Source organism: Gossypium hirsutum, chromosome D12 (assembly GCF_007990345.1).
Source record: "Gossypium hirsutum isolate 1008001.06 chromosome D12, Gossypium_hirsutum_v2.1, whole genome shotgun sequence".
NCBI lineage: Eukaryota > Viridiplantae > Streptophyta > Magnoliopsida > Malvales > Malvaceae > Gossypium > Gossypium hirsutum.
The window spans coordinates 56,960,182-56,978,662 of record NC_053448.1 but is presented as its reverse complement, the minus strand read 5'-3'; the positions used below and the strand labels follow the sequence as shown (position 1 = coordinate 56,978,662).

Here is an 18,481-nt window from a genome sequence, read left to right as displayed (position 1 = left end):
TCGATAAATTTAAAAAAATTAGACTTTTAATAATAAATTGCCCGAGTAAATCGATAACAAAGTCGGCCCAAAATGTTTATATGGATAAGCCCGTATAACTTGAGCTCTTAGATCAGCCCACATCGTGAAAATGGAATGAAAAATAAATTTAAAAAATATATAGAAAAACGCCTAATGAGTGTCATAGCCAAGTTTAGATCCTAGGACCGGTGGGTCATGGATCCACCACGCTTCTGCTGCACCACTCTAATTTTTTACTTATTTTTTGAAAAATATTTTATAGTACTATTTTTATGTAACATACGATAATGAATGCCATGCTAGAGTGCTGCAAATTTAATCGTCTTCGAAGAAGGAAGAATAAATTTGATCCCAAATTATATGTTTGCTTTAACAATTGCTTTTTTTTTCTGGTGAATCAGTAATCCAACTAAAGTTGGGTTTCACATGAACTCGGAACTCAATTCTTGTAAGTAGAGACAGAGGGACACAAAACTTTCTGCATCTTATTATATTAGGGAAAAAAATGAAATTTCCTGTGACTTCTAATTCACAAAAATCTCAAATGTGTTTCTGAAACAATACTCAAAAAGGTTGAAAAAAAAAAGCCTACTGCACTTGATGCTCTGTACAACTTTGAACAAAATTTACAGTGGAAACTGGAAAGCAGTTGTTGGAGCCGTAGCAGCTGAAGTTAGAAAGGCCTCAGGCTGATTAATGCAAGTGAGAGCGTAGTGATCTCCTTTGAAGTCAAGACATAGGTTCATAGGCCCAAAAACCATCTGGATCCGGACAGAAGAGGGAGAAATCTTGGATTTCTAGATTAGCTATGTGCCAATCAACAAAACGAGCTTGTGTTGACTTCAACAGTACAAGTATGGTAGGAAAAAGCCACCATTTGTCATCTTCCCTGTTGCCAAATTCCATATATAAATATCTTAAAAAGACTTCATCAACCTATCCATCCTATCACTTCACAAGGTATACCACTAACATCTACATAAACTAAGCTTGTAAATAATCTTCTATATCTATTTCCTTAGGAAGAAACGTGGACTCTAAAAAAGTTTCAGTGTCACCTAATATTTAGTTAAGGTTCCAAGAATTCTATTAGATCAATAAGAGTTACAATGAAAAAATCTTCACCTTCTCGTGTTCCAAGAATTTTCCTGGTCAGGTGGCTGGAAAGCAGAGATTCCATAATGTATCATGCCACAGATGAAAGCCACAGCCTGCACAAAATAAAATAGGCATATGTTAAATAAACTATTGATGTCCTATTCACATGGTAACGTAATGCAAGACTCAGTGCTTTATGAATTACATAAAATGCACATTCCTCCCCTTTGTTATATTGCTACTGCATATCATTTTAAGAAAATGCGGAGAAAAATCTATCTTGAGGGTGTAGAGGTTTTCTCCTTGACTAGTAAGTAATATCAGATTCAGTGCTTTATGGTATATTGCAAAATTCCTCCTTTTTCCATATTGGAAATACATATCAATTTAAAAAACCATGGAAAAGAATCTACCTTTTCTTTAAACTGTTTAGTGCTTTGTAGACAAAAATATCATCTTTATACAATTTTGGGTGATTACACATTAGTTCTTTGCATCAGTATATTTCACACAACATGAAAGTAACAGAAACCCAGAATTTAGAGCTGCTTACGATGTTTGTCAGAGATGTAGCATTCCACAAGGAATATATACGGGTATGCGAAGCTCTCCGAGGCTCTTTACTGAACAAGGCATTCAAACCAGCTGGGGATGGAGAAAGTAGTGATAAAGGAAGAATAAGTAAGACAGCAAGGAATGCCCCAAGAGATATCCAATAGAACTGAATCAAAGTAAGAAGGGTTACGGCAAGATCTACCAAAAGCATGGTAGTAAATAGGAACTGAAGGGAGTCCTGAAACACAAAATTCAAGCATAAGGTGATGAACAATTCATAAAACCAGCCATATGAGTGAGGTTATACAAGAAAAATCTCTACATAACCTGATGACCAATAGGCGTGGTATTGTGCACTAAGAGAGAAAATGGGAAGAAAATGTCTCTTTTAAATTCTAAAGATTTCACGGTAGCATCATTTATAAGACCTCCATTAATTCCCCCTATGATCTTTCTACGAGATAATGCATGAGTCGGATATGGCCAACTCTGCTGAAGATGTTCGAGGCTTTTGCCCGCAGATGCAGCATCTTTCCTGAACCATTGACACACAAACAGCCAATAAGCAAATAATAATTTACAGAGATAAAAAAACAACCATTCAAATATTGGAACCTTATCATGGGCATTAACTGAAGTGCTAAAAGGAAATTTTCTTCATACATTCAGTCAGTAACATAAGTTCCTGACAACAAAATAATATTGGTAATGAAGGGCAGGGTATATAAATTAGAACCACTCTGCAAATTGCCTGGCCAAAAGTAGATCCAACTCATATATGATCAGATTCTTGTGTTTTATTTGGACTGATAGAAAATCTAAGAGGCACTGTTACTTGAGGCTACCTTGGGTATTCATCATTGCTTCTGTCAGACAAATCAGGTTGGTGCAAATTCTGAAAGATATAGTCATGACGCACTACCAAGATACCGAGTTGAAAGTACCCAGAAGCTGTTGCTTGAAACCAGCCTAGCTCAATTTTAACCCCATGGAATCTAAGCTGAGGATTTCCATGACTAGCTATCCAATTCATAACAGGAACTAATGCAGAACGGATGGATCCATGTCTCACAGTCCTCAACTGGGCATTCAAACCATCCACCAAGCGATTCCAAACAGTTGATGGCACATACTGGGAAGAGCACAGTTCTTTCAGTCAGATGATATTAAATCAAGTTATGACAAAGCTAGTGAAAATTTATAAAACATCCAGGACACCTGGCCAACAAGATTAGTCAACAATGTATCACTATGAAGATTGTAGGGTGACATATAGCTTCCATCCCCACCAAATATTATACACATGGGGAATCTCTTTTCTATGATTGATACCATGTCCACTTGCTTCTCATCGCCACCAAGGGAAAAGTCTATGTATGCAACCATCAAATCAGGCGTTGATCCAACCTGCACAAATTAGGCACCAATATAAAGACATGATAAAGAAGATAAAATGTAGAGTCCTTCAAATATAAATATAAATATAAATATAAATATAAATATAAATATAAATATAAATATAAGCCAAGGAAGGCATGCATGGGGTTGATGTCTATCCACGCAATTTGCATAAAGGAAATGTTTTACTCGGTAAACATCTTATGGTAGTTAAATCCCGATGATATAGAACCAAGTATCTTCTTCAAAATCATAAACAACATCAAGGCAGTAATAAAACATGGCATCAGAATAATTTCAGAACTATATCTCAAACTAACAATAAGGAAATGATTGAGTAGATAAAGCTTAGCACTCTGGGATCCTTAAGATGGCTACAAAATAATAAAAAATGAGAAGCATAACCTTCATCCCCTTGTAGAGAGCACGTGATCTGCAAGAGCGAAGACATGAATGGTCATATTCCGATCTGACATATTCTTGAATTCGATGTACTTTTTTCCTGCGCCGCCACTGTTTCCATGACCAGGCACAAGGATATGCAAGCAATGACAGTATACTGTGCACTGAACCTTCCCACCAATCATATGTGGCAACTGAGTTGATCTCACCAATGAATCTATTAAAAGCATCTTCATACCTACAGCTCAGTGAGGTTTGTTTATTATGGATACTATTTTAGGCCCAAACCAGAAAAAAAAGCTGGATTCTAACATACAAAAAAGATGGGGTTCAATAAATGAATTCTAGTACAATAGACAATATCCATTGCACCCCTATAACTAGAAAGCTTCAAGATGAAGTGTATCTTGCATCAACACCGAGCAAAACAGGGTGGCACTAGCTAGATGATTGCTATTCTCTCATGGATTGTTTGTTAAGGGTCCTTTAGCACTCTACTTCACTGCACATTAACTCTCCTACCACCGTCACAACCCAACCCTACAAAAATAAAAAGGCTACTATTCTAATGTGACCAGTAGGGTGTTAAACTGTTGGTTTACCGTGCAAAGAACGAAAGTTTTGGAAATAGCATAATACTTTTTTGGAGTTTTTTTTTGGGGGGTGGGGGGTTAAGGGGTTATAAAATTTGAGTTCAGTAATGATCAATGCAACCAAAAAGCATTACTACTTGCATGTAATTTACATAGAGAATCATACTACTACATCAGCATAAAGAAAGTGCCATCATTTGATCTCTATGGTACTAAAATATTTTCTTACACTATCTCAATGATGGTATCAGGAGGAGAGTAAGGAAGATGCCATGGTTCTCTAAAAGTATTGGGACCCATGAAGTACATTCTGTAAGCATGACACTGAGTCTCTTCAGCTCTGGTTCCCCGTACCTAGAATGAGAAAGTATATACAGTCCACAAAGCAATGTCATACAGTGATGAAACTGAATCCATTATAGATGTGCATATTCTACCTCTCAAGACCTCGCCACACTCAAAAAAGCTAAGCCAGGAAGATGACATATGGCTTTCAACAATATACCTCTGATAGGGAAAGAAGGTATGGGAAATGATGGCTGCTCGGATGTTCAATATTAGCACAATATGAGCTTGATTCAAGCAATTTTATCCTTAAAGTGCTTAACAATACAGCAAGAAGCAACAAAACTCCAGACAGAAGAAGTGCAAAAGGCCAAGGACCTCCAAATATATATATCAACTCCTCAAAAGGGGTATAGCAATTTGGCATTCTATACTTTTCAGATATGCATTTATAGGGGCAAAACGGCTCACGGACTCCTCCTGCACAAAATAGACACCCTAAAGTGAGAACATATCATATGGAAGACTGTGTAAATAGAGATGAAGTATAAAATGTAAATCGTGCTGTAAACATGTACCTCGAACATATATGAAATTAGCACGATCTGGAAGAAGCTCCAGAGAGCAAGGAGTGCAAAGATCTTCATCAGAGCCATCAATATCTTTATAAGTGCCAATGGGGCATTCCTGTGAATAATAGTTTTAAGGAAAAACAGATTAGTTAAAACATCAAAAGTTTCTTAGTTAATAGCTAGATGACATACAGAACTGATACCAAAATTCTAACCCTAGAAGAAAAAGACAATGGCATTGCATCTATATTGATGTCAGGTGAATAAGTTGGAAGAGTTGAACGGTTCATACCAATATGTGAATGCACAAATTAAGTTATTTTTACATGAATAAACATAGTCAATTAGCAGCAAGCCAAGCCCCTAATTGATTAATGGTGACCAATTTCTCGTTATAATCTAGTAGTACACTGAGTAGCATTAGACAAATCAGATTATAGTATGGGAAGTAATATTTCTCTTGGAGCAAACACTAGTAACTCAAATTTGGTGTCCATCATCATAGAAGAAAGAAAATTGATGACATTAGGAATGAAAAAAAAAAACATGTAGAAGTCTAATATCCTTTAGTTGCAACCTACAAAGAAATACTATCATAAAATATTTTCAAAAGAAATTTTGAATTAGGATGGAGGTTGCTAGACCAAAGTAGCACAAGGATTTAAAGAACTTTTAGAGGGAATCAGCATATAGTGCAAACTGAAACAATTATCTGTAAGTATTCCCGTAACATGACCCCATCAGTGTGATGCATAACAGCATAAGGCTTTTGCTACAACACATAACATCTTGAAACACAAATTTTAAAAAATGTGTAACAGCTTTAAAATTAAGTGAAACCTTACCCTGCAGAATGTACCATAGAGGCCTTTTGGACACTTTTTCCCTGTTACTGTGCCCTTGTCCCCAAAGAGTCCACCATTATCTCCCGCACCTCCACTGTCAACCATCATGATTGAAGTAGTCAGCTAGTATTCAACACATTTTCTTTTGGAAAGGCTTCTATGTAGGAATTGTAATAATTTCTTAAGACAACAGAAAATATGACACTACCCATTATTGGTCCATGCAGCAGAGAAGACATTAAGTATTAAACCTTTCAAAGCTTTACTTGAAAAGAACTCCTGTCATATGATAGTGTTTTCCTAATAATCTGATGATACAAAACAAATAGCAAGTCGGATGGTCATAGTGGAAAAGAACTCCACCTAATTTCTGCGGTATTAGCGGTTGGTTAACTCCTTTATCTGATACTAAATATCAAGCAGCTAGTGCAAATAGCGAAAATCAGGAGTATCCTAAAATGTTTGTGGTATTATTGATCCATATAAGAGTTAAATAATCAACAAATTCGTTAGCGACTGGTCAATTTACTTGAGCATTATAAGAAATAATGGCTTTTTTTGCACTAAAGAGTCATACCTACTATTAATGAAACCACTGGTAGTAGCAACTGGAACATACTCATCCCCAATGCCTATCATAGACCAGTCAAAATGCACTCTCCCACCACCACCACCACCACCACCAAGAGGACCACCATTTCCCCCAACAGTTGATAAAGATGAATTTACTGCAAGTATAAGCTCTTGAAGGAATAGAAGAACCGTTCCACCAGAACCTCCACCAAGCCCACCGATTAATGAGCCATTATCATTTATTGTTGCTTCACCAAAACTCTGGCCATCGGCCGTCAAAGAGCCATAAATGCTAAGTCTTAGCAGAGGCCATTGCGCTGATCCCATTACTAGCAAAGACACAACAATAAGTCAGTCACATAATCAATGCACAATGCCAGAGAATATTAAAAATGATGAGCAGAATATTATGTATAAAATTTGCTACCACATTAATTCTTGAAAGATTAGTAGCTCGCATTACATGTTAAATTCCTAAATGAACAACCTATTCAGACAGAATATTTTGGCAATTCTTCAACAGAAAACTCACCAATCATTCCTCCTCCAAATACATGTCCAAATGAATGAGTTGGACCCTCTGCTCCACTTCCCAATTCACAAGGAAGATCAGCATCACCATATTCATGACCACCATTGCTAACTCTTCCATTGAAATATCCAGCACCCCCACGTCCCCCATGCCCAGCACCACTACCAGCTCCATCTAGATAGTTTCCTTTTCCTATACCTTTGCTGCAACCTAAAATTAGGGTCTATAAAATTAGAAATGTTAAGAAAAGCATGATTCATAATTCATAGAAATCAATAGATTATTTAGCATGACTGCCTTGTAGAGTATAAACGTGGAAATTGGAGAAATATAATAGACAAAAATGGATAAATATCAACACTGCGGATTATACTCTCTGTTACCTAATTCAGATGCGGTAATCAAACCATCAGCATCAACAGTAACTGTTCTTGCCCTGTGAATGTGAATTATACTTCCCTTAATGATCCCATTAACAAGTAGGTCCTCAACTCGACAAATCTGCAAATTGATCAAATATAAGAATTTAGAAATTTAACTATGCCACATCATAATAGCACCCTAATGCTACCAAGTGAACCAGGAAGAAGACCACATAAAACAATATGGTGCATGTTCTTCCTAACCCCTTTTCCAAGGTATGAAAACAATCCATTTAAGAAAGCATGTCTTTCTCTTTTGGTGATAAACTGGAGTGAGATGACAAGATGCTACTTCTCATTTACTATATATTCTCATTGTTGCAAAATCAATTCAAACCTTGCAACAAGAAAAACAGATGGATTATTCTGAACCTATATGCTTTCCCTTTATGGACAGCATGGTTACCCGTATATTGATGTCATTCTCTTCTTGAACACTGAAGATTGTCACTTTCCCAAAATAATTCAACACATTTTTTTTCAACTTACATGTGCTTGACATGATGGAAGTTAGCATTTCAAGTACATTATTTTGTTAAGCAAGACTTCTTAATACTCTTTTAGAATTATATCAATTAATTCATTAAAACAACATCCATGGGATAGATTAGCACAATTCTCACAAGGAAAAAGAAGTGAACACAAATTAATTTGGCATCAGCAAATAATTTGAATTTAAATATATTTCTACCTGAAGAGAAAAGGACAGTGTATAATTAACATGGCAATCATCTGGAGGAGTTATCAAATCAATTGGGCATGTTTGGCTCTCACAAAGGGAATTTGTAACCCTACAAAAACACATAAGGATGATAGTTGAAAGAAACCTCAGATATTTAATTCTGCCACCAAATGTTCTGAAAAAACCATCAAAAAGAATTGAAATTCACACTCACACGCTTCTACTAGCTTCATCACCCATTGGAGCTTGAAGTAAAGAACCTGGCCCAACCTATAACATGCAAGGACTTAAAACAGAGGATAACAAATGGATAAAATAAGATAAATTTAGCTCAACAAAAATAAAAGGATGTCGGACATATTAGAAAATATTAGAAAAGTTGGGGAGGAGGAGACAAATAAAAAGAAAGGGGAAAAAGAAGGAAATAGTTTCAAAAAACTAAGTAAAATACTAGAAAGTTTCTTAATCAGATTCTAAAGGACTAAAGGTGTAACCTGGCGAAAACTTTATTGTCTGCAGTAGTATTGGTCAATATATTTTTGCAGAAACCTTGACCCAGACAGATTCTCACAAACTATTACCTCAATTCTACTATACATGTGGATATCAAGATTCTTTATAGAATGTAATCATGTCATATGCTTTCTTAAGGTATACAAGCAGAATATTAGGGATGTTGCATAAGGTTCTCACATGTATGAAGAAAGGCTTCTCTTAAAGAATCTCGATTATTACACAGAATATTAGACATAAGTTGTTGAATCATCCATGCATTCACAAATACCACAATATCATAGTATTTCTAGAGCCATCCTTGCAGAATTCATACAGGTATATATATAGACACACAGCTAAGCATACTTGAGGATACTTTTACACACAAATTGCAGCACAGTTAAGCTATTACATGCCTCTAATAAGTATAGACAGCAGAAAAGCAGTAATTCATGTAGTAATGGCTTACTGTTATGTTATAAAACAGAGACAAGGAAAGCCGCTGGCCTTGAATTGCATCACCCTGACCAGTTAACATCAGCAGTCCTTGACCATATACACCCAAGTTTGCATTTGAATTAATGACAGAGTTCTCCTGCAAAGACAATGGATCCACATAAATATCTAACGCTTTTAATCAACCAGGGTGAAGATTGAGAAATAAGAATAAGAAATAACAATGAAATTTATGAGAAGTTCAAGCATCATACCCTTAGAACAACCAGATTCCTTACTTCAAGGATAGATGCAGTGACAACTGTATTTCCACCACCATCTATTTGAATTTTGGAGTTCCACATAAGCAACATTTTGACAGAAACCCTAAATGCACCAAATACCTTCATTTTTGAAAAGGACTTATTTAGAGTAATGATGAAATGAATAAAGAATAAAAAATAAAATGAAAAACATAAATCTTTCAAGCTTCACTAAGAGGGCTACACAACTGTGGTCACCTCTCATAACATAATGAAATGAAAATTGCAGGTAAGTAATAAATTAGTTCATCAGAATATCATCACACTACCTTAACAAAGTGCATAAACAACAATTGCATTACAAGGAGAAATAGTTAAGAAAGAAATTCTGATCTGAAAACTTGAAACTAGTTATTGTCCCGATACATGCTTTGGAAGGGAATGGCACAAAGAAAAGTTAAAAAGGCAAAATCTATTATTACTCCACTCACCATGCACAAACAGTTCTTTAACCTGCTGGAAAGGTCGGGACAAAAATCTTGGTCATGAATTCATACTAAGTCAAACGATAAATGATCATCTTCCGGATGTACTCAAACTTGTTAAAAAAAAACACTCGCACCCAACTACCTACCACCTGATACGGCCACTACATTATATAGTTCACCTCTATCTAAATGAAAATAATATCTAACATAGAACATTTTGAAGTTTCCCTCAGATAAACATAATAAAAACCAATGTAAAATACCTTTATTGTGGAATCACTCATTAAAAGTTCTTCTGCAACAAGCTCAAATTCTGGTATTGGGTATGCAGACAACCCAAAGACAATTGTTCCTCCATGATATAGACTGATTTGACCTCTCACCTTCACAATGAAAAAGAATACTAAGAAAACAGCATGACTTTGGAAATTTGGAATACGACCACTATTCTAGAAGAACAGATGCTCCTAAAGGCAATGTATATCGACAAAAGAAATTGAACCGGTAAGCTATGAAATATAAGAAAACATTAAAAAATATGATAAGTCTATGAAAAAGGAGTATAGCATGGAAGAAGATAGAGGTTAAACCTGAACTCTGGACCAAAGAAGAGGAACCAAAACTTTCGCATTATTCTCCACAAAAACATTTGACCAAATTGGTCTAGTAGGAAAATCAAGCAAAGGAGTTTCGGTTTCAGTGGTAACATTATCATTGCCAACTCTTAGACTGAGTAAATCAGCATTGAAATATGTCCCAGCTGCTCCAGAATTTCCAGGACAGCCAAAACTAAAACCACATGACAAAAATTGAAACATATAAATCAGCCCATCTTACCACAGAAAATTTTCATTTACAATTACGTACTAAATTCTTATCCTTTATGGGTGTGGTAAGTACAAACCATGTACAGAAACCTTAACATCTTCTTGTATGCTGTAACAATGCAGAGATATTCTTCCACCACCACCACCACCCCATCCCATCCCACCAGCTGCACTTATAATACCATATCCCTTCCTATGTAAAGAAAACGGGATGCAAACATTTAGTCAAGATTTAAAATCTAATTCATTGTTTTTAAATTTGTAGGATGTTCAACATTAATGCCTCCAAGTGGCCAACAGACTAAGACACCATTGTTTGGTCATTCATAAGCATCTTCTTCAGTACTAAAAAATTGTAGCATCTTGAAGAGTCATTGTAAAATAAAAAGCACCTATCAGAAAGCATCTGTCTCTTCAAACCAAGAAAAAAAAAGTCAAAACAGAAGTAAACTACATGTGATTGGTTTTAGAGCTTTTAGTATAAGATATTTCCGTATTCTCTGTAAACTAATCAAGCAAATAGAATGTCATTCTAACAAATAATAGACTCCCATCTTCTTGAATTTAAAACAGAAAAGCCTACTGTAGATGCTAACCATAGTACACAGTGAGAAACTGGCCAAAATGGAAATCGACAAAGAGGAACAAAATTTTTTGGATAAAATCCTAAATATTATCGATGAAAAATGTTACAAAATTAACTCAGGATTTAGTCAACTGATGTACCAACTCTATCATTGTAAAGATAACTCCAGTATAAATTGTCACTATCGCTGACGCAACTGCCCTTTCCAATATATTTATTATATTCAATAAAATGCAGCAACAGAAACATTAAATCACTGACAATGTGGAATGGCTAGAATGCAGTAATTCACTAGCGAATCATTATTACAAGCATTTGCTAGAAGTAACATAAAAGCTCTTATAGTACAACCCTTTTATATGATGTTTGTACATGAGCAGGAAGGGCAAAGCATATTTGAGTTTGCATTGAATGTCAGAAATGAAGGTACAGTTAACATACTTTTGTACAAGTGCTCAAGCAATAGGAATTAGCATCAAATGCTAACAAACACCCTATAATGCAGAAAACTTGAAATATGGAAATTGGTTTGTTCAGGAGCCTTACTTACAGCTTCACAGCTCTTATATAGATACTTCCACCAGAACCTCCTCCCCCCTTTAGACCTCCATCTCCACCTTCAGCAGTTATAGATCCATTCAAATACAGCATGTCCTCTGCAATAAGCTTAACTCGTCCTCCACCTTCCCCTCCAAGCCTATGTCCACCAGAAGCACTATCAACCTTACTACCACCTTTGCTCCCATAACTCCATGGTTCAGACAAAGTTGACCAAGCATAAACATCACCTCCCCAAAAGTTTGTCTTATTATTTTTCAAACATGACGCTCCCCGACCCCCATGTCCTCCACCAGCTCCATCAAAGCCAACAGGCGTACCACTAGTTTGTGGAGGTGGTGAACCCGCCAAAGATGTTGTGTTGATAGCAGAATTCTGACCAACAGTCAAATTGGCAGCATAAATTACTACTGAACCAGCAACAACAGCAACATATTGACCCAGATTTACATTGCCAGACATGTTAAAGGTAATCATACACCCTTCTTTAGGGCATTCGATTGAAACATGGGGAAGTATCTCCAAGTTTCCCGAACCATGTATGTAAAGATTGGAACTCAAATACAAGTTTGAGTTTAACAAGCAAGTAGAGCTGAATGATCCAACTCCTCCCAGGTCCTCACAAGATAGAGAATCATTTAGTGGTAGCGAAGCTGAATTTTCAAAGTGGATAGAGGTGTCGCTAACAGATTCATCACTCAAAACCAATCTAGGTTTCTGGAAAAGATTCTCTGACTGTTTCAAACCAAGACAAAGGACAGATGTGTAAAGATGCCCAAACAGAATGCTCCAGCAGAGGTACTGCCGCATTAGCAATGTAAGTTTTGCCATCCACTGCAGCTGACCATTAGATAAAGTTGCATGCATGTAATACTGCAAGCAAGTCTTAGCTTCTCACTCTACCAGACATGTTTATCATCTGATGCTTATCAGTAGAAAATTATGTACTTGAAAGCATTTTCTCATCCAACTTTATAGAATATCCCCTTTTCTTAGCACCAAATTTGCATTGCCAACAATGCCTCAACGTATCCTGCCAGAAAGACCACACATTTAGACATGATTTCACAAAAGACGTAATAATGAAAGATTACATAGACAACACGAAGAATAAGATACATATCTAGACCAGAATATATAAGATTAACTTAAAAAGATCTTTGATAGCTTAGAAAACAAAGAGAGCAAAATCCTGTTAAGCAGATGTTTCCTGTACTGACACATAATTTTTAACTTGCTATCTTCCTTCCTGGCATACAAGGATTTACAGACCAGCGAACCTTATTCATAAGAAAAAAATTTAATTGTATTTTATAAGTAATATAGTTATATAAGTACTTGTCTACTGCCCTTCCCTTTGTCCGTTCTAGGTAAAATATAATGCCGAACTCTTTCCTAATTCAACATCACTACTTTGAACTGGGCAAAAGTAGAGAAATGCATCTCTTTGAACGGGTTCCAAGAAATAAGCAATAAATCTGATCAGCATCACTACTTTTTCCCAGTTAAATTTACTTATTAATTATGTCAAATTCACGACAGAATAGTTCAAACAAATTTTCACTTTCACGATCAATGCCATTCCATAAAATCAACCACTAAGTTATCCACAAATTCAAAAATAAAATAAAATAACAATGCAACAATATCATGCAATGCAGTTCACAAGCTCATTTTTTTAATATCATAAAATAAAAACATTTCTAATAAACATTTATCAATCCATTTTTCTTTTACTTATCAAAGTCAACCTCGCGCGATCTGTCGTTTCAGTCACTAGTTTCACATTTCAGGCATCTACAACTCAAACAATCGAACTAAAACTATATAAAAACAGGTCACACATACACACTACAGACTTGAATTCCGAATTCCGAATTCTCTTAAAACAAGAAGAGGAACAGAGAGTGGAGCAGAAAGAGTACTGTTTGGCAATGGAGAAAGTGAGAAGAAATACAGTGGAGAGATTTCTCAGTCAAAACCTGAGAGAAAGCTTCGATGTTAGTCGCAATTTCTCTCTCCTTCTCTAACGAAACTTTTTTTTAGGTCAGAAATGATCTCTGTTTCCTTTTTTGTTTTGTTTCAAAGGTTCAAAATTAAATTACGTAAATAAATTTGGAAATGAAGAAAAGAGTGAAGTAGATGGAAAAAGGAAGACGAAACTCTGATATGATTTCAAGCTACGTTTCAAGCTTAGCTGGACTCCTCCATACCGATGGAAATGTACGCGTGTGCCTTTCGTATTATGACTGTATCAGACTTTCTTCCCATTTTGCCCTCACTTTTTCTCTTTTAATTCGGTATTACCAGTTTTATAACGAAAAATTCTATTATTTTTAAAAGAAAATCGTAACTGAAAGCCTGATTTTGTGAATTTGAATCCAACTGATGTAAAATATTATGGAGTAGCATTTCTCTCTTTTTCTTTTTGGATTTTTTAAAGGACGCTGTGTTTTTTTTATTTATTTAAATATGAAAATCAATTAAAATATGAGTTTTTTAAATTATTTGGGGAGTTGAAATTTTTTAATTTAAGGATTACAACTCGTGATGTGGGGTCAGGCTTCTAAAATTTTATATTTATATTTATAAATATTATATATTTTTCAATAAAATGTAATTTTAATAAAATTAGTAGGAAAAAATATTTTCTAATTATTTGAATGTTTCTTTTTCCAAAAATTATTCAAATAAATTCTTGATAATGTGTTCTATTATTATTGTAACGTATAAAATAAATTTTATGTCAAGAAAGGAACTTCAAAGGCAGCATTAGAAAAATATCATAATTTCATATTAATTGTTATTTATGTTTTATACATTTTAATTTTGATTTTGATTAGCAGTATATAAATTAAATTATAAAATCGGATTATCTAGAAAATCAAACATCAAACATGAAGTCGTTATTTTTTTAAATATGAATATTCTTTTCGATAGTAATAATTTACACCGTAAATAGTAAAAATAGTCACCAAGAGTGGAGGCTTAAAGATAGTATTTCAACATGGTGAAAGATATACAATGGATTCCATCATTCTCTTACTGTTCTCCCTTGATCTTAGGAAGAGGGAGTACTTAGGGAGGCTCATTGACCTTGACTCCCAGTCACCAAGTACTCTACTCCACAAAACGTCAAGGGTAGAGTGGTAAACTGTTAGCCAAAAGCATTGTTGGAGTCAATGTCAAGTGATTAAATGGAGTGACGTTAAGCTTGAAGAGAAAATGATTCATAGGTGTTGGCAAAAAATTTTTTCTTTTACATATCTTACGAGGATTGCACAAGTCCATTTTATATGACGCTCCACAAAATCAAATTTAGTTCAATTTCACTTAAATGTGCGCATTGAGCAAATTGATGAGGATTGAGGAGTGATATAGTATAACAAAATTTAATTATAAAAAAATCCATAAATGTTAACTATATTGTGGATAGCCATACCCACAAACAACTTATATTGGTTTTTAAATAAATAGATTTAATATCATTAATTTTAAGTTTTCTTTCGAAATTTTTATCAATTTCTAACTTAGGTCGTGTTTGATAACAAATTGAAAAATGTCATTCCGTTGAATTATTTGGTTATATTTTGTAAGTAGTCCCTGTATTTTGTGAAAATTATAATTTTAGTACTTATACTTTTATTTGATCAATTTTAGTCTCTATACTTTTCAAAATTTAAAATTTTAGTCATGACCCAAACAGTAACAGTTAAATCTGTTTGTTTAAATTCAATTACCAGTCTTACACTATGTGTACAGTTGTAAATTTAGTTTACATTTTCCAATTTAAAAATTTTAAGTCACTATATTTTTTGAATTTTAAAATTTCAATTTTAACGTAAATGACAATTAATAATCAATTAATTGAATTTTTATTGAGTAATATGTAAAAATAACAACCTGACATAACATTACACATATGATAATATATTTGTTGCATCAGGTTTTGGAAACAACAAAGCTTAACGAATTTAATAATTATCATTTGGTAGGACTGAAATTTAAAATTTTAAAAAGTATAAAGATTAAAAATGACCAAATTAAAATAAAGGAACTAAATCAACAACTTTCACAAATACAAGGACAAATAGCAGAATTTAACCAAAATATTTTCAATCGTTTACTTTTTTTTTGAACATGTTTTGATAATCCCAACAACCATTTGATAATTTTTTTTATACTTTATTATTATTTTTTTTATATTATGTATTATCCTTTAAATTGCATCAATCCACAATAATTTAAATTAATTGTTTTTATTAGAAGTTTTGATATCGTTAAAGATCATTTTTTTAGTTTTATGATACTGTTATATTTATCCCTTTTAAGTTTTACCACATATATTTTCTTTATATTCAATCAAAATTAATGGTAAAAATATAAAATAAAATTTTAAAATATAACATTATATTTATTAAATAATATATTTATATTCAACACTTATTTTTTAGGTTAATGTACTTGGGAAGTGTCGACATTTTTACTCAAAAAAAAAATATTTGGGAAGTCTTTATATTATAGGGACTGGATCAATTTAATCTCTTTATTATTACATGGACCAAATTAGTCCTTATACTATTAAAAGAATCAAATAAGTTCAGTTTGTAAGAAAGCTAAAATTTACTCTACAGAAAACGTCTTGACTTTTTTTCAATTGTAGTACTGTAACACCCTTAACCCGTATCCGTCACTGGAACAGGGTAACGGATTATTACCAAAATTTACGAATCAAATAAAAAAATATTTCACATCATATAGCATTTATATTAGAAATCATCATAAAGTCTCTTATACGAGCCCTCAAGGCCCAAAATATACATTAGAAATAAGTAAGGACTAAACTGGGTACTCAGAAAATTTTTCAAAAATCATCAAAATTTTTTCAATGTGCAGGGGACACACGCCCGTGTGACCAAGCCATGTGGCTCACACGGTCAAGAGACACGCCTATGTCTCAGGTCGTGTGGACATTTGAAATAGGGCACACGACTGTGTCCCGGCTTGTGTTCAAACTTGAGTGCTTTCTGACTTAGGTCACACGGTCAAGCCACACGCCCGTGTGCTAGGCCGTGTGAGCATACTGACTCATATTATTAAAGTACAGGGGCCACACGGCCAAGCCACACGTCCGTGTGTTAGGCCATGTGAATAATTTCGAGCATTTTGTTTTGCAATTCATGAGATGCAGGGGTCACACTGCTAGACCATACGCCCGTGTGAAAGGCTGTGTGAACAATTTTGAGTATACTGACTTGTACAATTTCTAAGTTACAGGGGACACACAGCTATGTCACTTAGCCGTGTGTGAGACACACGCCCGTGTATCTGCCCGTGTGGATGAAAATAAGCCATTTCAAGGCCACATTTCTCACTCATTTTGATATCAACCTAAACACAACATTTTAACACATCAATGAACCACAACAAAGCAATCATAGCAAGCCAAAATCATGTTTTAAGCATAGTGTATCATCATATATACCCAAATACTCAAACTTACCTATTTAATCCATCTAACAATTCTACCTAAGTTCACCATAATTGAAATATACACAAATACATATATTATTCACACCAACATCATCAATATGTCTCATTTCCAACCCAACATATATATAAGCAATACTATAATTATTAACATTTACACAAAACGAACTTTGATTAAATCCACACAAACCCTATACATGTCATATAAACCATGTAAAACATTTCAAAAACTACCGAAATAGGCTAGATAGTGTGACTTGAGTGTTGATCCGATCTTTCAACCACTCGAAAATCTAAAAAACATTAAACAACACCAGTAAGCTTAATGAAATTTAGTAAGTTCGACGAGTTAAACATAAATCTCACCGAACCTATTATAACAATTCAAATAAACAAAATTATTCATGCAATTTCCCTGTCAATGTAACACCCCTTACCCGAGACCGTTTTCAGAGTCGAACTCGAGGCATTACTTTACTTAACTTAAAAATTCGGGGCATAAAATTTTACTTTTGAAATTAATTTCACTATTTACAACAAAGTTGTCCACCTGCGCAGCAGTTACTAATTTAGTTATAACTCGAGCTACGAAATTTGAAATTTAAATCTGTAAGTTTTCCCTGAAACTAGGCTCATATGTCTTCTTACCATAAATTTTTCAGAATTTTTGGTTCAGCCAATTAGTACAGTTTATTAGTTAAACTCTCCCCTGTTTCACCACTCGACTATCCTGACCTCTTGTCACTAAAAATAATCTTTCTCATTGTAGGATTTTCATATGGTGTTCTCACTTGTTTCTAAAAAAATAGACTCAATAAGGAATCTAGACATATAAACTAAAACTAATAAACATTTTTGTACAATTTTTAATGATTTTCTAAACTCATAATAGAGGACTCCAAAAATAGTTCTGACCCTGTCTCACTAAAATTCACATATCTTAAAATATAAAATTCATTTTGCTACACTATTATTTTTCCATGAAATTAGACTCAATAAGCTTTAATTCTATATATCATTCACCTTCTAATTCATTTTTTAATATCCTAGGTGATTTTTCAAAGTCACGTCACTGTTGCTGCTTGAAATCTGTTTCTTTGCAAATTTTACTCTTTCATGATTTCTATGCATGATTTATCACCTAAACATTTGTAACAACAAACACCTTCATACTTAGTCATTTTAACAACCATTCATCACCAAATACTTACATATCATTCTTTAGCAAAATCATAAATACAAACATCCAAAATAACTAAGTCCTTATACATGCCATAACCCAAACATGATTCATCATAAAATACCGAGTTGTTGTCGTTGATAGTGTGGACGATCTCCGACGTCTTTAAGTTCCCAAAGGT

At 34.1% G+C, this 18,481-nt stretch overlaps 1 protein-coding gene across 6 annotated transcripts; it reads right to left on the bottom strand.

Annotated features, from left to right (window-relative positions):
• Positions 1 to 486: 486 nt before the first annotated feature.
• Positions 487 to 13,864, bottom strand: LOC107946712 (uncharacterized). 6 transcript variants are annotated; one of them, XR_005921921.1, is made up of 24 exons: positions 13,556 to 13,862; positions 11,623 to 12,663; positions 10,564 to 10,679; positions 10,250 to 10,458; positions 9,923 to 10,042; positions 9,184 to 9,312; positions 8,943 to 9,068; positions 8,193 to 8,248; positions 7,988 to 8,087; positions 7,258 to 7,375; positions 6,875 to 7,084; positions 6,347 to 6,671; positions 5,770 to 5,863; positions 4,931 to 5,039; positions 4,573 to 4,832; positions 4,297 to 4,421; positions 3,478 to 3,712; positions 2,893 to 3,081; positions 2,520 to 2,806; positions 2,002 to 2,209; positions 1,877 to 1,912; positions 1,673 to 1,764; positions 1,147 to 1,232; positions 892 to 910 (listed from the first exon to the last, which is right to left on the bottom strand). XR_005921921.1 is itself a non-coding variant. In XM_041107345.1 (23 exons), exons 2-23 carry the CDS (start codon positions 12,495 to 12,497, stop codon positions 751 to 753), a joined length of 4,263 nt encoding a protein of 1,420 aa, XP_040963279.1. In that variant the 5' UTR covers positions 12,498 to 12,663; positions 13,556 to 13,843; the 3' UTR covers positions 487 to 750. The 6 variants fall into 6 exon arrangements, 4 of the variants coding, with proteins under 4 accessions (XP_040963279.1, XP_040963277.1, XP_040963276.1 ...); XM_041107345.1 differs by having other exon boundaries at positions 487 to 910; positions 1,673 to 1,912; positions 3,007 to 3,081; positions 13,556 to 13,843; XM_041107343.1 differs by having other exon boundaries at positions 487 to 910; positions 1,673 to 1,912; positions 13,479 to 13,842.
• Between the last annotated feature and the right edge of the window lie 4,617 nt (positions 13,865 to 18,481).